A 17,785-nucleotide genomic window follows, 5' to 3' on the forward strand; every position below is an offset into this window, starting at 1 on the left:
GCAACCTAAATGTCCATCGATAGAGGAATGGATAAAGAAGATGTGGTACATATATACAATGGAATATTAGTCGGCCATAAAAAAGAATGAAATAATGCCATTTTGCAGCAACATGGATGGACCTAGAGATTATTCATACTAAGTGAAGAAAAAGGAAGACACATATCATATGATATTTGCAATATATGTGGAATCTAAAAAAATGATACAAATGAACTTTTTTACAAATCAGAAACAGATTCACAGAATTTGAAAACAAACTTATGGTTACCAAAGGGGAAGGGTCGGGGGGGATAAATTAGGAGTTTGGGATCAACAAGGATCTACTGTATAGCACAGGGAACTCTACTCAATATTCTGTAATAACCTATGTGGGAAAAGAATCTGAAAAAGAACAGATATGTATATATGTATAACTGAATCACTTTGCTGTACCCCTGAAACACAATATTGTAGATCAACTACTACATAAAATTAAAATTGTATTTAAATAAAGTAACAAGTATTAAAGAAGAAAAAAGTTGAAAACTCTATAAACTAGTAGATTGCAACATAAGAAATGATTGTTGAATGTGAGTGGGGTTTCTCTTTTTTTTAAGATTTATTTATTATTTTTTAATTTTATTTTTGGCTACATCAGGTCTTAGTTGCAGCATGTGGGATCTTCCGTTGTGGCATGTGGGATCTCCCATTGCGGCACGCGGGCTTCTCTAGTTGTGGCGTGGTTTTCTCTTCTCTAGTTGTGGTGCACAGGCTCCAGGGTGCGTGGCCTCTGTAGTTGTGGCGCACGGGCTCCAGAACGCGTGGACTCTGTAGTTTTGCAGCAAATGGGCTCTAGTTGAGGCGTGCAAGCTCAGTAGATATGGCACGCAGGCTTAGTTGCCCTGTGGCATGTGGGATCTTAGTTCCCTGACCAGGGATCAACCCCAAGTCCCCTGCATTGTAGGGCAGTTTCTTTACCACTGGACCACCAAGGAAGTCCCTGAGTAGGGTTTCAATGAACATAATTCATATATACATGAATCAACAGATTTTCCAAAAATTGAAACACACTCAACTCTAAAGCTACAGTAACATAATATCTTGATCTAAGTCTTTCAAATGTGGAGTAAAAACTATGACTACAGAATACAAAGGAACCAAAATCTGGATGACTGTTTTGGTTATCTAAGTTCTGAATAAACTGTTTATATTTGCTTCCTTAAAGCTAAATTCAACTTTCAAAACACAATCCACCCTTCAAGAGGAGACACACCATTCATTTACACTTTTATGTGTACAGCAGGGATGCAAAAGTTTTCATAAGCGGGGTGCACGTAAGGGGGTGGCAGCACTGTTGGTCTGAGTCTGGGTCACTAAAGACACACTCCTTCAAGTCTCTGATTCTCAGTAATTCCCAACCCAAGGTAGATAAAGATTTGTAGAAAGAGATACACACAAAAAGCAGGCCCTCCTCCCTAACTATCACATTTGCTCCTCCTTAACAACTACATTTCTATGGCCCGCTGTGCCATAGAAAGCTTTCCACTAGCTATTTTAAATGCACTGACCATAACATTTTTAAAAATAAATTCACACTAAAGCTTAGATTTCAAGCTTTTCTTGAAAAATCAGATCTGGCATCACTGGGTCTGCATGTACACATCACAACCACAGCTGAAGCTGAACAGGGCTAACCCCAGCAAAAAGGCAAACCTCTCTTCAACTCCACCTACTCACCAATCTTGCCTAAGCCTGTAGGAATCTAAGACTGCAAGCTCTGTTGAACAGATAACATGAAACACTTTGTGCTAAATATAACCTTGATTGCTCTCTAAAGAAGGATCATAGTAACAAGAGGGCATCTGTTGTTCTGGGCACCCTGATGGGTTTGTGTACCTGTATTTGGAGCAGGAAAAACTAAAATGCTCTGCTGAGAGAGGAAGAGGAGTAAGAAATCCTCCAAGGGAAAGGCAGTGTCTAGGAAGCTGAGTCCTTCCTGGGAAGGACCAGAGATAAAGCACCCAAAAGCAGGGAGCCAAGAAGAGTTTTCAGAGATCAGAAAAGTCAAATAGTCTCTCCTCAGGTGTGCAATGAAAACTCCTGAAATCTAAATGATTTCCTCTAAGGAATCTTTAGTAATATCCACAGTAGTCACCACTCTTTTGTGTGGATTGTCTGAGAAAACTAGAAGAATTTTAATTTTCAAAGTCAAGCTGCATAATGTAGAAAAAGTACATAAAGATGCAGGATCCTGATGGCAGGGTGGGATATGAAAAGAGTCGGGAATTTGTAGAAATCCCAGGGTCTTGGGAGATGTGATATGATCCTACTACTAGGGAGCCAGGAGCAGGACATACGTGACATCTGTGATACATGGAATGGGAAAGACTTCCCTAACAAGTCCTCATGTTTCTGTGCAGCGCTACCTATGCCCTCCCTCTTCTCCAGGTGACAGCCTATAGGTGCTCAACTGCCTTGGCCCTTGTGGGGCTTTCCTTCTCTCGTGTGACAATCCCTGGATCACCCACACTTGCTATATCAACTACAGCCCAGGAGGCAACCTCCTCCATCCTACAACCTTTATCCAAGGTATCTGGGCAAGTCTGAAAGATCATCTAAATTTAGCTAAAAACAGTAAACTTCTGAATTATATGTCTTATATTTTCTTCTTAGCTTAAAAGCCCCAAATCAACAAACAATGTAGTGAAGAGGAAACAGCACAAGAAAGTGAAATGGGGGGAAGGCGTACATCTGGTCTAAAAGGGAAAAAAAAGGACCAGAGTTTACATTCTGGATTTGCAAATTAAGTTGTATAAACTCTGGGCAAATAACCTTTCTGATCCTGTCGACACATCTGTAAAACAGAGATGATACAACCACCACTATTGCTAAGTAGCTAACATTTATTTCTCCCTTATTAACTGCTAGGCACTAAGCCATGAGTTTTCAGTGGATTTAACCATTTAATCAACACAAAAGCTTTATGAGGCAGGTATTAGTATTATTCTCATTTTGTAGGTGAAAAAACATCACAAAGCTTTTATGATGCTTAGAAATAATGTGTACACGTTATTGGTGCCTTGGGTGGTGGTTCACACAAACTGCTCAATAAATATTAGTAACTTCAAAAACGTATCTGTGATCTCAAAGACTATAAATATGTGAAATCTAGGATTACAACCCACCTGACCTGTCAGCCAGGCTCAAACCCTTTCAGTCATTCTGTCCCCACCTACTTCAAACCTCAGCTCAGCAGTAAGGAGGCTCTAAGTATCTTGACCCACTTTAAGTCAAGGTGAACTTTTTCCACAAGGATCTTTGCTCCCAGAAGATGTCAACCAAAGAAACAGTACTCTGTAGAAATAGGAATGATACTAATCCAAAGACGTTCCTTAAGATAACCCTATTAGCCCCTTCCCCTTAGGGCTCAGAATTTGGCCAATGCAGCTGGCAGGTTAGGCAGGGCCAGAGCTAATAATTCAGCCATGATGGTCAGGAGACTGGTTACATCAATAGATTGAGCAAATAACTAAATATACTGAGGACAACGGGAGCCAGGTTTATCACTGTCAGAGAATGGAATTCTAAAATAAACACTATGGTGTTGTACTGGGATGGGAGATACGGTATTGATATGAACTGATGGTTCTTTAGTATACAGAGATATAAAAATAGATAAAGGTGGCGAGGGGTATATGCATACATATATTTTCCTAGTTCCAACAGCCAAGAGGACCTAGAAATGATGACATTATAATAGCAAGGAGCACACCTAGCACCCAGATTTTGGTTTCTACACACTATTCTTTTATCCTAAAAGGAGAAATGGCCAAGTCCAAGATTAGGGGAAGAAAAGCACAAGATGAGGCAAAATGTAAGGAAGTGCTTGAAGAACAATGAGGACCTATCAGGAGTTATCCTGAAGATACTCACATTGGAAAATCTGGGACAATTTCAGCATCAAACAGGGAGGAATGATAAAATTAGAAAATCACCATTTGGCAATAATCACCTGCTAAATTAATGACTGAAAGTGTGACAAGGAATAGCTATTCACATCATATCAAAGTACCTTCTCACGAAGACTTATTACTTACCTAATAAGTACAAAATAATTATAATAAAAAGTGGAGAAACCTGACAAACACCATCTTAATTACATGATAAAAAAAAGTTAAAATCACTAATAATGGGACAGAGGTAGCATGTGCTTCCTGACATCATGCCCTAAGAATACAGCACTGCTTCTATGCTAGTACTGCCAAAAATTCATAACCTGAATATAAATCATGGGGAAACAATAGTCAAACCCAAATTGAGAGACAATGTATAAAGTAACTTGACTGGACTCTTCAAAAATGTGGAGGTCATAGAGACAAGGAAAAACTGAAGAACTGTTCCAGATTAAAGAGACTAAAGAGACATACACTATCCTGGATTAGATCCTAGACCCATAACGGACATTATGAGGACAACGGGCAAAATCTGAATTGGGGACTGCTGACTAGATGGGTATCAATGTTAACCCCTTGATGTTGATGGTTGTACTGTGGAGAATGTCTTTTTTAGGAAACATACACTGAAGAATTAAAGAGTGATGTGGGACTTCCCTGGTGGCACAGTGGTTAAGAATCCGCCTGCCAATGCAGGGGACATGGGTTCAAGCCCTGGTCCGGGAAGATCCCACATGCCACGGAGCAGCTAAGCCCGTGTGCCACAACTACTGAGCCCACGTGCCACAACTACTGAAGCCTGCGTACCTAGAGCCCGTGCTCCACAACAAGGGAAGCCACCGCGATGAAAAGCCCACGCACCACAACTAGAGAAAGCCCGCGCACAGTACAAAGACCCAACGCAGCCAAAAATAAATAAATAAATTAATTAATTAATTAATTAGTGGTGTGGCTTCAGGTCTGCAACTTAACTTTTAAATGGTTCAAGAAGAAAGAGAAAGGGAAAGAATAAGGCAAACGTGAAATGTGAACTAGGAAATCTGGATGAATAATATATAGGGGTTCTTTGTAACAGTCTTACAACTTTTCTGTAAGCTTGAAATTATCTCAAAATAAAGTTTTTTAAAATATAGATAGATAACAAGATTAAGGCATGAAGCAAGAACAGAACTGAAAGGCTTGTAGTCCCTACCAGTCATGCCCTCACCACTTCGTACCAGTGCCAAAGGAACATTCTATTTCAAATTCAATCCTTCACCTGCTTCTTTTCTTCTCTAGCCATAAAGAAATTATTATCTAAACGTTGAAGAAAACACAGCACTGCAAGTATAGCCCAAAGATACAGCACATTGTAGACAACGTAACAGATTTTGTTTTTCTAGACAATAGTAACCCCTTGTGGAAGACTTTGAAAATAAATCATTCTAACCTGTGAGAATTTGCTATCAAAATGTTAGATCCCCTATTATAGTAAATAATTTAAAGCCACTATTTACAAGGCAAACTTTACTAAATAAAGTTATCCACGGTCAAAGCCAAAATTCCACTAATAATACGGTAAGACAACTCTGCCAAAGAACTATGCTGTCTCCTTTATATTCAACATTGATACCCTTCAGACTTCTTTGCACCATTTTACCCTTTGTCCAGTCTCCTTGAGAATCTCTTCCTGCAACTTCCTGATTCTTCTCCTTATCAGCTATATCTCAAATCTCCTCTGTGGATTTCTTTTCCTGGTACCTGAAGTTCTGATGGTCTCTGGCTTTATTCTCACTCTGAATTTTCCCTCAGCAATTTCACAGTAATCTATAATTATCATTAATATATCAAAAACTTTACAACTCTTGATTTGACCTTCTTTCTAACCACATTTGCAACTCACTGTTGGGAGGATCATTCCTGAGATGTTTTGGCAGCAACTCAAAATCAGTATGTTGAAAACTGAACTTATTATCTTACGTCTAAAACCTCTTCTTTCAATCTAAAAAGGAGTATATATACGTACAACTGACTCACTTTGCTGTACAGCAGAAACACAACATTGTAAATCAACTATACTCCAATAAAAATTGATTTTAAAAAATAATAAATAAAATCTCTTCTTTCTTCTAACATGCCCCCAATATTAATAGTATCTCTCTCTTGATCACCCAAGCCAGGAACACCAACAATATGTCCAATTCCTTTCTCCCCTCTTCATCATTCTACATCCAATAAGTAATCAAGTGTTAATCTTAACAAGTGTATTCCAACAGGTGTCTCACGCCCTTATGCTTTTTCATGTCTTAATAAGGACCTTACCATTTCTCATTTAGACCACAAGAACCTCTAAGTTACCTCCCTACTTAATACTGTATCTGACTCTAATCTATCCTTTACGAGACTGCCAGAATTATACTGTAAAATAAATTTGTAACTGTATTACTTCCTTGTTCAAAAAGGCTGGATAGTTCTTCATTCTCCAAATAAAATTCAACCTGCTGTCTCCACACTATGAGACCAAGTATCACTCCCATTCATTTCCACTCAGGCCATACTAAACTGACATAAATACTGACAGTTGCCTTCATGCACCCAGGACCTTGTTCAAACCATCTCTCAAATTCAAATACCCTTTCATCAACTTTACTCTAGTCCAAAATGCTACCTCCCCCATGAAATTGGCTCTAGACTCCAACAGGAATCAACCATTTCTTTCACTCTGTGCTTCCAAAGGAATCTATACCTCCATCATAACACTTTACACATATCTACCTTTTTATTGAATTGTGCTCATGTTTTCCCACCACATTATAAATTCTAAGAGAATAGAGACTGTGTCATATGCATTTTATTAACCCTCCAAAGAACCCACAAAAGTGTCTTAAGCATGGCAGGATCTTAAAAAATGTAGAACAAAACTCAACATACCTGCTGGCAGCTCTCTAAATCGTAGGTATTCCATTGACCGTGTAGTCACAAGTGGTTTTTGAGGATAATAGAGAACATGGGCCAATGTATCCATACGAACATGAAAGTTGGTAATATAAACCCCCATAGCCTGCTTACCCATAGCAGACTGGTATGTGTTTCTAGGGGACTAAAGGTAGAAATGAAAAGCAGAATCAGTGAAAATTTAATTACTTCTAAATAAATAGACTTTACAGGGTACTTCATAAATCAGAAATATGGTTGGTAAAGTTCCTATTCTTTCCAAAAGATAAGTGATAACCATTTGGAATAATCAATTATGGCTGTTAAGAGTCAAACACAAGAATAAGCATATTAAATGCTGTAGTTCATCGGCTCTACATTAAAAGGCTTTTCTTCAGAAAAAACTAGACTAATCTCTAATTTTTATTCTGCTTCCCCCAATTCCTCACAAAGCATAGTCAAAAACTGCTACCAACCTGGTTATGATCAGGAAAAGGAATAATAGATGCACAGACACCAAGAATCATTGATGGATGAATCTCACAGTGCGTATATGTGGAACAGTAAGCTACTTCTTTCTCCTGTAAATCATCTGGGGTCATTGCGAGCATCACTGTTTCTTCTTCTAGAGTATCAATATATTCTACTACCCCACTGGCCACAAGATCCTGCCAACTAAAAAAGAATTCATTTCATTTCCTTACTTCCTGAACTATTTTAATTAACTAGGCTTCCTACTTAATAAAGAGTATTCCTATATCTGTATGCATTCACAAAGAAATAGTCCCAAAATAAGTATATTATTGTTAATGGTGAAAGAAACAAGTTACTGAACAATACACATAAAGTATGGCTCTGTAACTACTGTTAGTTTTGCTCTGCTCTGATCTAAAGAACCTACCTTTGGGGCTAGGGTGAGTATATAAAACAAAAAATAAGGTCTGGAAGAACAAATACCCCAACTGGTTAACAGTATTTACTTCTGAAAAGGAGAGTGTGAATTGGGGGCTTTATATATTTTTATTTCACCTATTTTTTGAATTTTTAACAATAAAAATATATACATTCATATATCACTAATAATAAATTGTAAAAGATTCTTTTTATTAAATTTATTATATTGTTCATATCATGTTATACATTATTCATCGGTTATTTCTTTTTCATTTTCTTGGCCACACCACACGGCATGCAGGATCCTAACTCCCCAACCAGGGACTGAACCCATGCCTCATGCAGTGAAAGCACAGAGGTTATTTCTTATTAGTAGTAGAGGTAGTCTTTACCATGTCACAAAGACTTTTACGCTTAAATAAAACCCTGAAAGTCTCTTACTTGATAACAAAAATTACGAAAAAGCAAATGTGACTGCTAATAAGTACAGAGTTTTTTCCGGGTCAATAAAATATTCTGGAATTAGACAGTGGTAATGGTTGCACAATCTTGTGACTATACTAAAAACCACCCAACTACATAGTTTAAAATGCTTAATTTTAGGGCATGTGAATTATATCTCTTTTTCTAACTGCATGTTCTCACCTGTAATTGTTATATTCTCTCTCTTTCAATTGATCAATGTGTCTCTTCTTCAAAAGTAGCTTTTGTTTTTCCACAATCAGAAGTGGTCTACAAATACGGCCTGCATCTGTATAGATCCGAATCTCCCTCTCTCGAATATCTCTGATCATAGAAACCTATACATAAAAAGACAAAACAGTCTCACGAACTTTTATTTTCTCTGTATCATTAAGGCTTAACTAAAAATACAATAGGATTAATAAATTATCAAATAAAATTAATAGATCTTAGTTTATCATTATTCAATATACTAAAAACCTAGGTATAATTTAAAATTTTATATAGGATAAATATCTAACCTTGGTGATTATAAAGCTGAACAATATCTGGTAATAATGTCATGCAAAATAAATTAAAATGAAGAAAATATTTGTTTGGTATCACAAATACTAGTATATTTCATATTTTGTTTTCCCTCTGGTAATTACATGTACTTCACGTGTGTAACCTTTCAATATCCAGCCCTATATCACTCTGCCTTGTCAGGCTTTCCCAGTAATAAGCCTGACTTCTCACAATCACCTATAAGACAAATGGTTTATAGTCTAGTTTTCTAATACAGCAGTCACTAGCCACATGTCACTACTGAGCACTTGAAATGTGGCCATTCTGAAAGGAGATATGCTATAAGTATAAACTACTCACTGGATTTCAAAGATAGTACAAAAAAATAAAATAAAATTTATCATTAATAATTTTCCATTGATTATATTGTTGAAATTGTAATATTTTTGATGTGTCAGGTCAAATAAAATATATTTAAATTATTTTCATCTATTTTTTTTGGGGGGGGGCCACGCCACATGGCTCACAGATCTTAGTTCCCCAACGAGGAATTGAACCCGCGTCCTCGACAGTGAAAGTGCAGAGTCCTAACCACTGGACCGCCAGGGAATTCCCTTTTTTTTTAAATTTTTTTAACCTTACTAGAAAAACATAAATTGTGTATGTAACTTGCATTATATTTCTACTGGATAGTGCTAGAAAATATATTCCTGGAAAACATAAAATATATTTTGGGAAAACTTACAATAAAGAACATAATATTAAAAGCACTACAAAATCTGAAGTGCCAATATAAAAAGAAATAAGTCAAGAAGTAAACAAATAAGAATCTTCAGTAAATTATTTAGATCTAATATATAATCTTAAAAGTTAACTAAGAAATGAATTGCCAATGAGTTGGGAAATGGAAAAACAGATTGGTATTTCTACACAAAAGTACTTCTAAAAAGTGAAATCAGGGCTTCCCTGGTGGCGCAGTGGTTGAGAGTCCACCGGCCGATGCAGGAGACACGGGTTTGTGCACTGGTCCGGGAAGATCCCACATGCCACAGAGCGGCTAGGCCCGTGAGCCATGGCCACTGAGCCTGCGCGTCCGGAGCCTGTACTCCGCAAAGGGAGAGGCCACAACAGTGAGAGGCCCCACGTACCGCAAAAAAAAAAAAAAAAAAAAAAAAGTGAAATCACATCTGGATACTTTTATTAAAGAAAAGATTGTGTGGGGAATTCCTTGGTGGTCCAGTGGTTAGGACTCCACACTTTCACTGCCAGGTCCCAGGTTCGCTCCCTGGTGGGGGAACTAAAACCATGCAAGCAACTCGATGCGGCCAAAAAAAAAGAAAGAAAGAAAAGATTGGGTGTATTTAAGAAAGGAAAGGTTTGGATTACTCAGTCTTAAAATGATAGTAAATCATAAAATCTTGATCAAAAACACCAAGTTCTCCCAAAGTAAAGAGTCAAAAGCCAAGAAAAAGATAAGTCCCACGTTCCTAGCCCACTTCCTGTCCTTAGAAAACAATCTGAGATGAAACACTGTGTTTATGAGCAAAAACACCATGAGTGGCATTCTCAAATGCTTACCTTGAATCCTTAGAGAATTCCTAATAGAATACAGAATATTACAGTACAGTTAATAGAATATAGCTCTTGTCTTAACAGGAAGACATAAACTGAGCTGTGTCTCCTCAAAGGCCAAACAGTATCTTGTGTTCCAAAGGAAATAGGTGTTCTTGAGAGGACTATTGACAGGAAAGCCTAACAGGTCCAACACAAGGCTAAAGTTAGAAATGGGTAAAATGAGGACCTCTGATTATCAGAAAATATGAAGGAAAAGAAAAAGTACTAGACTCCTGAAAAATATACACAATTTTCCCACTAAGAAGCTCCCAACAACACTCTCCAATAAGAGATTAAAGAGCCTAGTCCAAGGACACAGGGTCCGTTTATAGTTTCAACAAACACTCACTCAGTGTCAGACACTACATGTCAGGCACCATGCTCAGAACTGAAAATACAAAGTCTTATTAAGACGTGTTCCCTGCCTCTGAGAAGCTAATAGTTTAGTAAGTGAGGTAGGCAAATAAAACATAAATCTGGTATAAGCATTCTGTCAGAAGTTATTTAAGGAAAATATGCCACATATAGTCACAGAGACAGATCTACATCAGGGGCTTGGTGAACAAACAGCCTGCAGGCCAAATCTGCTCTCACCTGCTATCTATTTTTTTAAAATAAAGTTTTACTGATTTATGTATTGTCTATGGCTACTTTTTACTACAACAGCAGCGTTGAATACACAACAGACACTGTAAGGTAAACCAAGACTAAAATATTTAATATCTGGTCCTTTAAAGAAAATGTTTGCCAACCTCTGATCTAAATCAAACTAGGTGGTCAGGTGAAATATCCTGAAGGAGACGAGAGTTAACACTAGAGTTTTGCAGAATTGGTGAGAGTTACCTAAAAAAATAAGCACCCTTCTCCCTATTACCCATTTTTGAGGAGGCATGGGTGACAAGGAGCACAAGCATTCCAGGTTGAGGGAATGGGCCCATGGAAAGGTAAAGAGGCCTAAAACAGCATGAAGAATTTAATTTTATCCTAGAGAAGACAGAAAACCTAAAGGTGGCTCTCAGCAGAAACACCTGGCATTAACAAAGTTCTCAATCACAAAAAAACACAACCAATTTTGGTTCTTAGGCTTGCCCGCCACACTCAAGTGAAGCATGCCGTTCCTGACTTCTTCAAGCCATGAATACTCCTGGGTCAAAATCCAGGGTTTGCCTGCTAGAGGAAGGCCTGGAGCAGCCAAACCTCGATTCTCTGCTTTGCTACACAGACAGGAGGTCAGCTTAAGTGTGTTACACTTTCTCTCCAAACCCACTTTCACCAAGACAGACCCAAAGGTATAGATTTGGGGAAATCAAAAGCCTGAGCCCAGCCCTCAATACAGTACACTAAAAGCAAAAGCCCTATTTTGGGGAGGAATAAGGCTCATACAGTATTTTGATGACTAAAAAAAATAAAAGAAAAAAAAAATCCATCCTAATCCCAGAGAACTTCAACATCCACCTAAACATAAAGGAATCTAATAGAGGTGTATTACATTTCATGAATGAATCTCTGGATTCTGACAAAGGAGAAATCAGAGATATTCACTCGCTTTTTAAAAGCACTGTAGTCAGCTTTACAAAATTATTCTCAAAATAATTTTTTACTTCAAAATGTAATTTGATTTCCAAAATATAATTTAATAACAAATTACATGTCAAAATTTTAGATGCGTGTATCTAAGGTATTAAAGCAAACAATACCTTATAATTAAATCTAGCTCAAAACATCATCTAGACTTTTGAAAATGTACTTTACAATTCAAAGGAAACCAGTTCAAGAAAGATACCAATGCAAAGATAACTTTCACTAACTAGTCTTTATGCCTCGTTTGGAAATCCCAAAGATCATGTCCTCTTAATTAATTAAAGACTCTTACTTCAGACACAATGATGTCCATCTGACGCCTCAATTTCCGTAGAGTGTTCATAAGTTGTTCAGGATCTTTATGTATTCCAACCCAGCAGCCATTAACAAAAATCTTGGTTGCACTAAAATGCAAAACCAAAAGCATTCTGCACTTAGTAACCCTCTAATAAGCTATAACCAAAGATTAACAAGTTTTTTTAAAAATTGTATTTATACACACTCAGCAATAGCTGCAGGAGAAATTTCTTCTAAATTTTCCATACTCCATTCTTCTAAAAATTCCAGAATTGGAGAAGGTTGAGATCCAACTGAAATATAAGCCATCAGAGCTAAATTCTTCACAAGTCCTACAGCATGGCCCTTGGAATAAATAAAGTACATATTACTCATACTGATTTAACATGCCTATCCAAATTCTTTTCCACAAACATTTTCCTCCAATTTTATTTCAGAATGTACTCTTACTTACTAAGAACAAAATTATAATATCTTAGTTCTAAACTATACTACATAAATAAAATTATAAGTAATTATAAGTAACAAAAAATTACTTATAAAAGTAATTATACCCTACATGATTAATGATTACTGTTGGACTTTCTGTCTTGAACATAAATTCTAATGCATTACCTCTGGGGTCTCAGCAGGACACACCATTCCCCACAATGTATTATGCAACTGTCTTGGTTTTGCTAGCTTGCCATCTCTACCAATGGGAGAATTTAAACGACGCAGGTGAGAAAGAGTAGATGCAAAAGTCAGGCGGTTTAATACCTAGAAAAAAATAGCAAATCTTTAAAGTTTGGGCATTTCTGTTCATTATCACATTTTTGGCAAATACTAGAATGAGGAAAAGTCATATTTTTACATATAATCCACTCAGTGTCCAACTGTCCCCATCCCTCCTTTCTCCACCCTGCCCTGGATAATCTTATTCACCCCTGTAACTTAACTGACCCTTACAGCAGCGATGGCAAATACATGACCTACAGTTCTAACATACCACACAAATGTTTTGTTTATGGTCTATCTCCAACCACTAAGATGTTAGTTCCACAAGGGTGGGGAATTTTTCTTTGTTTGTTTCGTTCTCTGTTGTATCCCTGTACCTAGAACAGTACTTGGCATACATTAGGCACTCAGTAAGTCTTACACGCTACCAACTCACATTCCTTTGACCATAGCAGACATCACTAATCCATCCCAAAACTTTTCCCAGGCTAAGGCCTCTGAATCTAACACAGAGATTCAATACTTACAGAACACTAAGCAAGGTAATACTTGTAAGTAAGATAATATTCAGAGGGATATAAAGCAAGCAATACAAGCTCAATGTACCTAATAACAAAATCACCATGTTCCCCAGCCCTACAACAACCCATTCTCCTTCTTCTTCCTGAGTCCACTATCATTGTTAATGGCATCACCCTTCCCTTTATCTCCCAATCTAGAAATCTCAAGATATTTTTGCCTCTGACTTCCTCCTTTCACATATAATAAACAAAAAACATATCCTGTCAACTCTATTTTCAAACTTTCTCAAAAAACCATTCTCAATGTCACAGCAATAAACCAGCCCCTTACCTTTTACCTATACTATTGCCATCAGCTCATAAGTTCCTGTAATGTCCTCTCCAATCTACTCTCCTCAGTTATCAGAATTATTAAAACACAGATATAGATAAATTCACATCACTCACTGAATTAAAAAATATTAAACAGTTCCCTGCCAACTAGAGCAACATGACACTGAAGCTCTTCTCAATAAAGCCCCAGATGACCTTCCCCTACCAGTAGTCTCCAGAACTCCTGTACTCCATCCACATTGCCAAACACCCTCTCACCTCCACAACTCTGACCACGCTACTGCCACAGAATGGAATGTACTTCCCCATTCTGCTCTGCCTGTGAAATGTTACCACTTCCATAGAAGACATATGACCCACCTCCAGGAAGAACTGTTCTCTTCTTTCTACTCTGTGGAGTTTTCCATCATTCAACTAATCAGTCACAAAGTCCTACAAAACTTACTTCCTAAATATTTCTCAAATTTGACTCCACTCTCCACCTCTACAAAACTGCTCTAGTGCAGGCCCTAATTATTTCTCACTAAGGCTGTTGCAACAATCTTTCTGCCACCAACTCTGCCCTTCTCAAATCTTTCTCCACACTGCCAATTACTGTGAAGCTACCTAAAACGCAAAAATGAACATGTCACTCCCCTCTATGAGGTGTTCCAGCTCTCCACTCCAACCCCATCTTCCTAACTCTCCCGCTTTGATTTGATCCCCTCCATAAAGCTAGACATATACACTATAAACTTTCAATCTTATATGAAAATACAATAAATAAATAAATAAATAAATAAAACCCAAGAATGCTCTAGCTCCTTCCACATACCCATGCTCTTTCTCCCCTGTCCCTTTGTTTAGGATATTAAGTTTTCTCCAGTTTTCCTGTGAGCTACTGGTTCTACCCTCCTCCAAGACTTGGGCTATTTCCCAACTACCCTTCAAGATTCAGCTCAAGTGTCACCTCCTAAAGAAAACACTTCTTTTCACCCTTTCAGCCAGTGCTAAATGCCTTTCTCCAGCATTCCCACAGAGTAGGTGTGCACAGCTCTCATTTAATACTCACTGTATCATGCTGTAATATCTGTTTATATCTATGAGTATAGACTATGAACTACTGAAGATCAAGGATCATGTTTTATTCATTTTTGTATCTCCAATGTGTGACAGAGTGCCTGGCACATCTTAAGTCCCAGTACACACACTGAACTGAATTGGCAGGATGGCATTTATCATAATTCAGCTCAAGGCAGAAAGAAATGTACATGGATGAATGTTTCCTTTAATTGATGGTAAGCTCGAGGGCTGGAGGAGCATCTCATTCAACCCTGTGACCCCAGCATCACAAACACCAAGTAGACTCAACAAATCCTTACTAAACTAAAAGGAACTAGAAATTTAACTGGGCTATTTCCAGAATTTCTTAAGGCATCTAAGTTTCTAGGAATCAGGAGCTTAAAGTTGGTGTCTGAATGCCAAATTAATCAGGTGATGCTGGCATAGGCTAGTTTAAAAAAAAAAAAGAGGGGGAGATCCCCTCCATAAAGCTAGACATATACACTATAAATTTTCAATCTTATATGAAAATACAAAAATAAATAAATAAAAATACCTAATGAGACATTTTTGTAAAAGGTTTCCCCCATTACTCCTCCTGAGAGTAGCTATTGCAATCTCTGTACATAACAACAGGCCAACATAGAGAAATCACTGTTAGAAGTATTACATTTTGCAAAAAAGGAAGCATATTCCCATTTATTCTCTGGGTATCAGCTTCTAATACAGAGCTTTTAAGACAGAAAAACTGGGACTTCCCTGGTGGTGCAGTGGTTGGGAGTCCACCTGCCAATGCAGGGGACACGGGTTCAATCCCTGGTCTGGGAGGATCCCACATGCCATGGAGCAACTAAGCCCGTGCACCACAACTACTGAGCCTGCGCTCTAGAGCTTGTGAGCCACAATTAACGAGCCTGCGTGCCACAATTACTGAAGCCCACGCAGCTACAGCCTGTGCTCCGCAACAAGAGAAGCCACCGCAATGAGAGCCCACGCACCGCACAAAGTGTAGCTCCCGCTCACAGCAACTAAAGAGAAAAGCCCGCGCACAGTGACGAAGACCCAACGTAGCCCAAAATTAATTAATTAATTAAAAAATATTTAAGGCATTAAAAAAAAAAAGACAGAAAAATTTCACAAACATGGACTGTCTCACCCCCCAAGAAGCTACTTGAATTCATTAAATATCTTGATGCAAGTCAAAACTTTTAAATCTCTCTTAGTAATGCTAACAGCTAATTTAAGAAAAATTTCACTTTCATAATTCAAAACCCCCAAGTACTTTTATATCTGACCAAGAAAAAAAAAAAAAAAAAAAAGGCAAAACAATTTACATTCAGTGAATGAAAGATTCTATTAGTCCCATAACATTTTCTTATCAAACCTGTAGTCACAGTTAACATCCTTACCTGAGATACTCCAGCTCTGGCTTGATGAGCTTTCTTTTGGTCACCCCAGTTCCCAGTAGCTAAAGAATATTTTAGGCCATCAGATATAATCCTTGTTTTAATTGCCAACTCCAAGTTAAAATCCTTTCCTCGATCAATGAACTTCTGGGCATAGATCCGTACTTCTTTAAGCAAATTCTTAAACATTCTGCCCAATAAAATGTTTTAAACATGTAAAGATCTACAATATGCATCCTTAACAAGGACAATATTGCCCACAAGGGGGCGAAAAGTGGTTGAGGTAGAGGGAGGGAAGTGTTATTGCTTTTTATATAAAGAGCACAGATGTACATATGGTACATAAAAATATACAAGCAAAACAATTAGAGAAAAATAGTCAAAAGAGGCCCCTTAGTGGGGCGATAACAAAACCAGGCTGAAAAACACTAATAGACAACATAATAAATAACAGAACACACACAAAACATTGCTAATATTATTTCTGTATTAAATTGCCCACATTATTTTTACAAATAAGTTTTTCTAATTATAGAAATATTATATGTTCATTATAGAAAATATGGAAAATATAAAAACATATCAAGAATAAGATAAAAATCACATATAACCCCAATACTGAGACAACCACTGCTAATATCTTGATAGACTTCCTTCTAGCTTTTGTGTTTTTATAAACTGCAAAGCAGAACTGATAAAAATTCCAGTATCAGCACTTAGAAAATCAAGGCAATAATTCAGCTTTCTCAAATGCTTTGTAAAGGTAGAGAAAACATAAACAAGTTAAAACTTCCTCACAATCTTGAAATTCTCAAATATGAAGTATCAATAGAACTAAACTGGGCAAGTGGCAAAAAATGTAGCTAACTTCATGTATACCCAATATGGATGCCAAGATAGTTTAGCATCTCAAGTGCAATAACCAATCTAAAGTGAAATCTCTCTACTTTTAACAATATCATTCTGTAATTCCTTACCCTCTAAATAAGAACGCAAGTAGTGGTCCAGCAAGGTCCAATCTTTTGTTTCCATAGTGATCTCTGTCATCTAATTCTCTTCTACCCAAAGCTGCTAGCAGCAACCTATGAACCATGTACCTTAAAAAAAATAAAAGAAAGAAGTAAAAAAGAAAGCACACAGTTTGGGATTTTTTTTAAACTTATATATTAAAAACATCAATTTTGACATTTTTAGCTTTAAGAAAAATTTTATCTCAACCACAGCTTGGCAAAGAACTTAAAACAATGAAATCTGACATACCCCAAGAAATAAGCTTTCTTGGTCTCACAAAAATCACTGACGCCAACATGAGGGAGCATTTCTTTCTGTAATACTTCCTTCGCATATTTAATCCTTTTCTCTTTGGTGACACCAGGCTTTGCCCCTCTTGAACCAATGAAATTTAGTGCGACATTCTGTTCTTGAATGACAAAAGCTTCATCGAGAGAAGGTTTAACCTATCAGTTAATTTAAATAAAAATTATTTTCAAATTCATATCTTTACTTCAAAATAAGGCAACTGTCACTTAATTTATGTTAAATATCCCTATGAACCTAAATGAAT

General features: G+C 37.2%; 1 protein-coding gene across 4 annotated transcripts in view; it reads right to left on the bottom strand.

Annotated features, from left to right (window-relative positions):
- The window catches only part of POLR2B (RNA polymerase II subunit B), a 50,578-nt gene that overhangs the window by 14,067 nt on the left and 18,726 nt on the right, over window positions 1–17,785 (bottom strand). For all 4 annotated transcript variants that reach the window (XM_059067152.2, XM_067035748.1, XM_067035746.1 and 1 more), the window contains 9 exons: window positions 17,482–17,678; window positions 17,199–17,318; window positions 16,225–16,411; window positions 12,819–12,962; window positions 12,409–12,548; window positions 12,199–12,310; window positions 8,388–8,542; window positions 7,325–7,523; window positions 6,846–7,014 (listed from right to left, as the gene is read on the bottom strand). In XM_059067152.2, the coding sequence (XP_058923135.1) occupies window positions 6,846–7,014; window positions 7,325–7,523; window positions 8,388–8,542; window positions 12,199–12,310; window positions 12,409–12,548; window positions 12,819–12,962; window positions 16,225–16,411; window positions 17,199–17,318; window positions 17,482–17,678 (1,423 nt within the window). The remainder of the gene's footprint in view (window positions 1–6,845; window positions 7,015–7,324; window positions 7,524–8,387; window positions 8,543–12,198; window positions 12,311–12,408; window positions 12,549–12,818; window positions 12,963–16,224; window positions 16,412–17,198; window positions 17,319–17,481; window positions 17,679–17,785) is intronic.

Source organism: Kogia breviceps, chromosome 6 (assembly GCF_026419965.1).
Source record: "Kogia breviceps isolate mKogBre1 chromosome 6, mKogBre1 haplotype 1, whole genome shotgun sequence".
In the NCBI taxonomy this organism is placed as follows: domain Eukaryota; kingdom Metazoa; phylum Chordata; class Mammalia; order Artiodactyla; family Physeteridae; genus Kogia; species Kogia breviceps.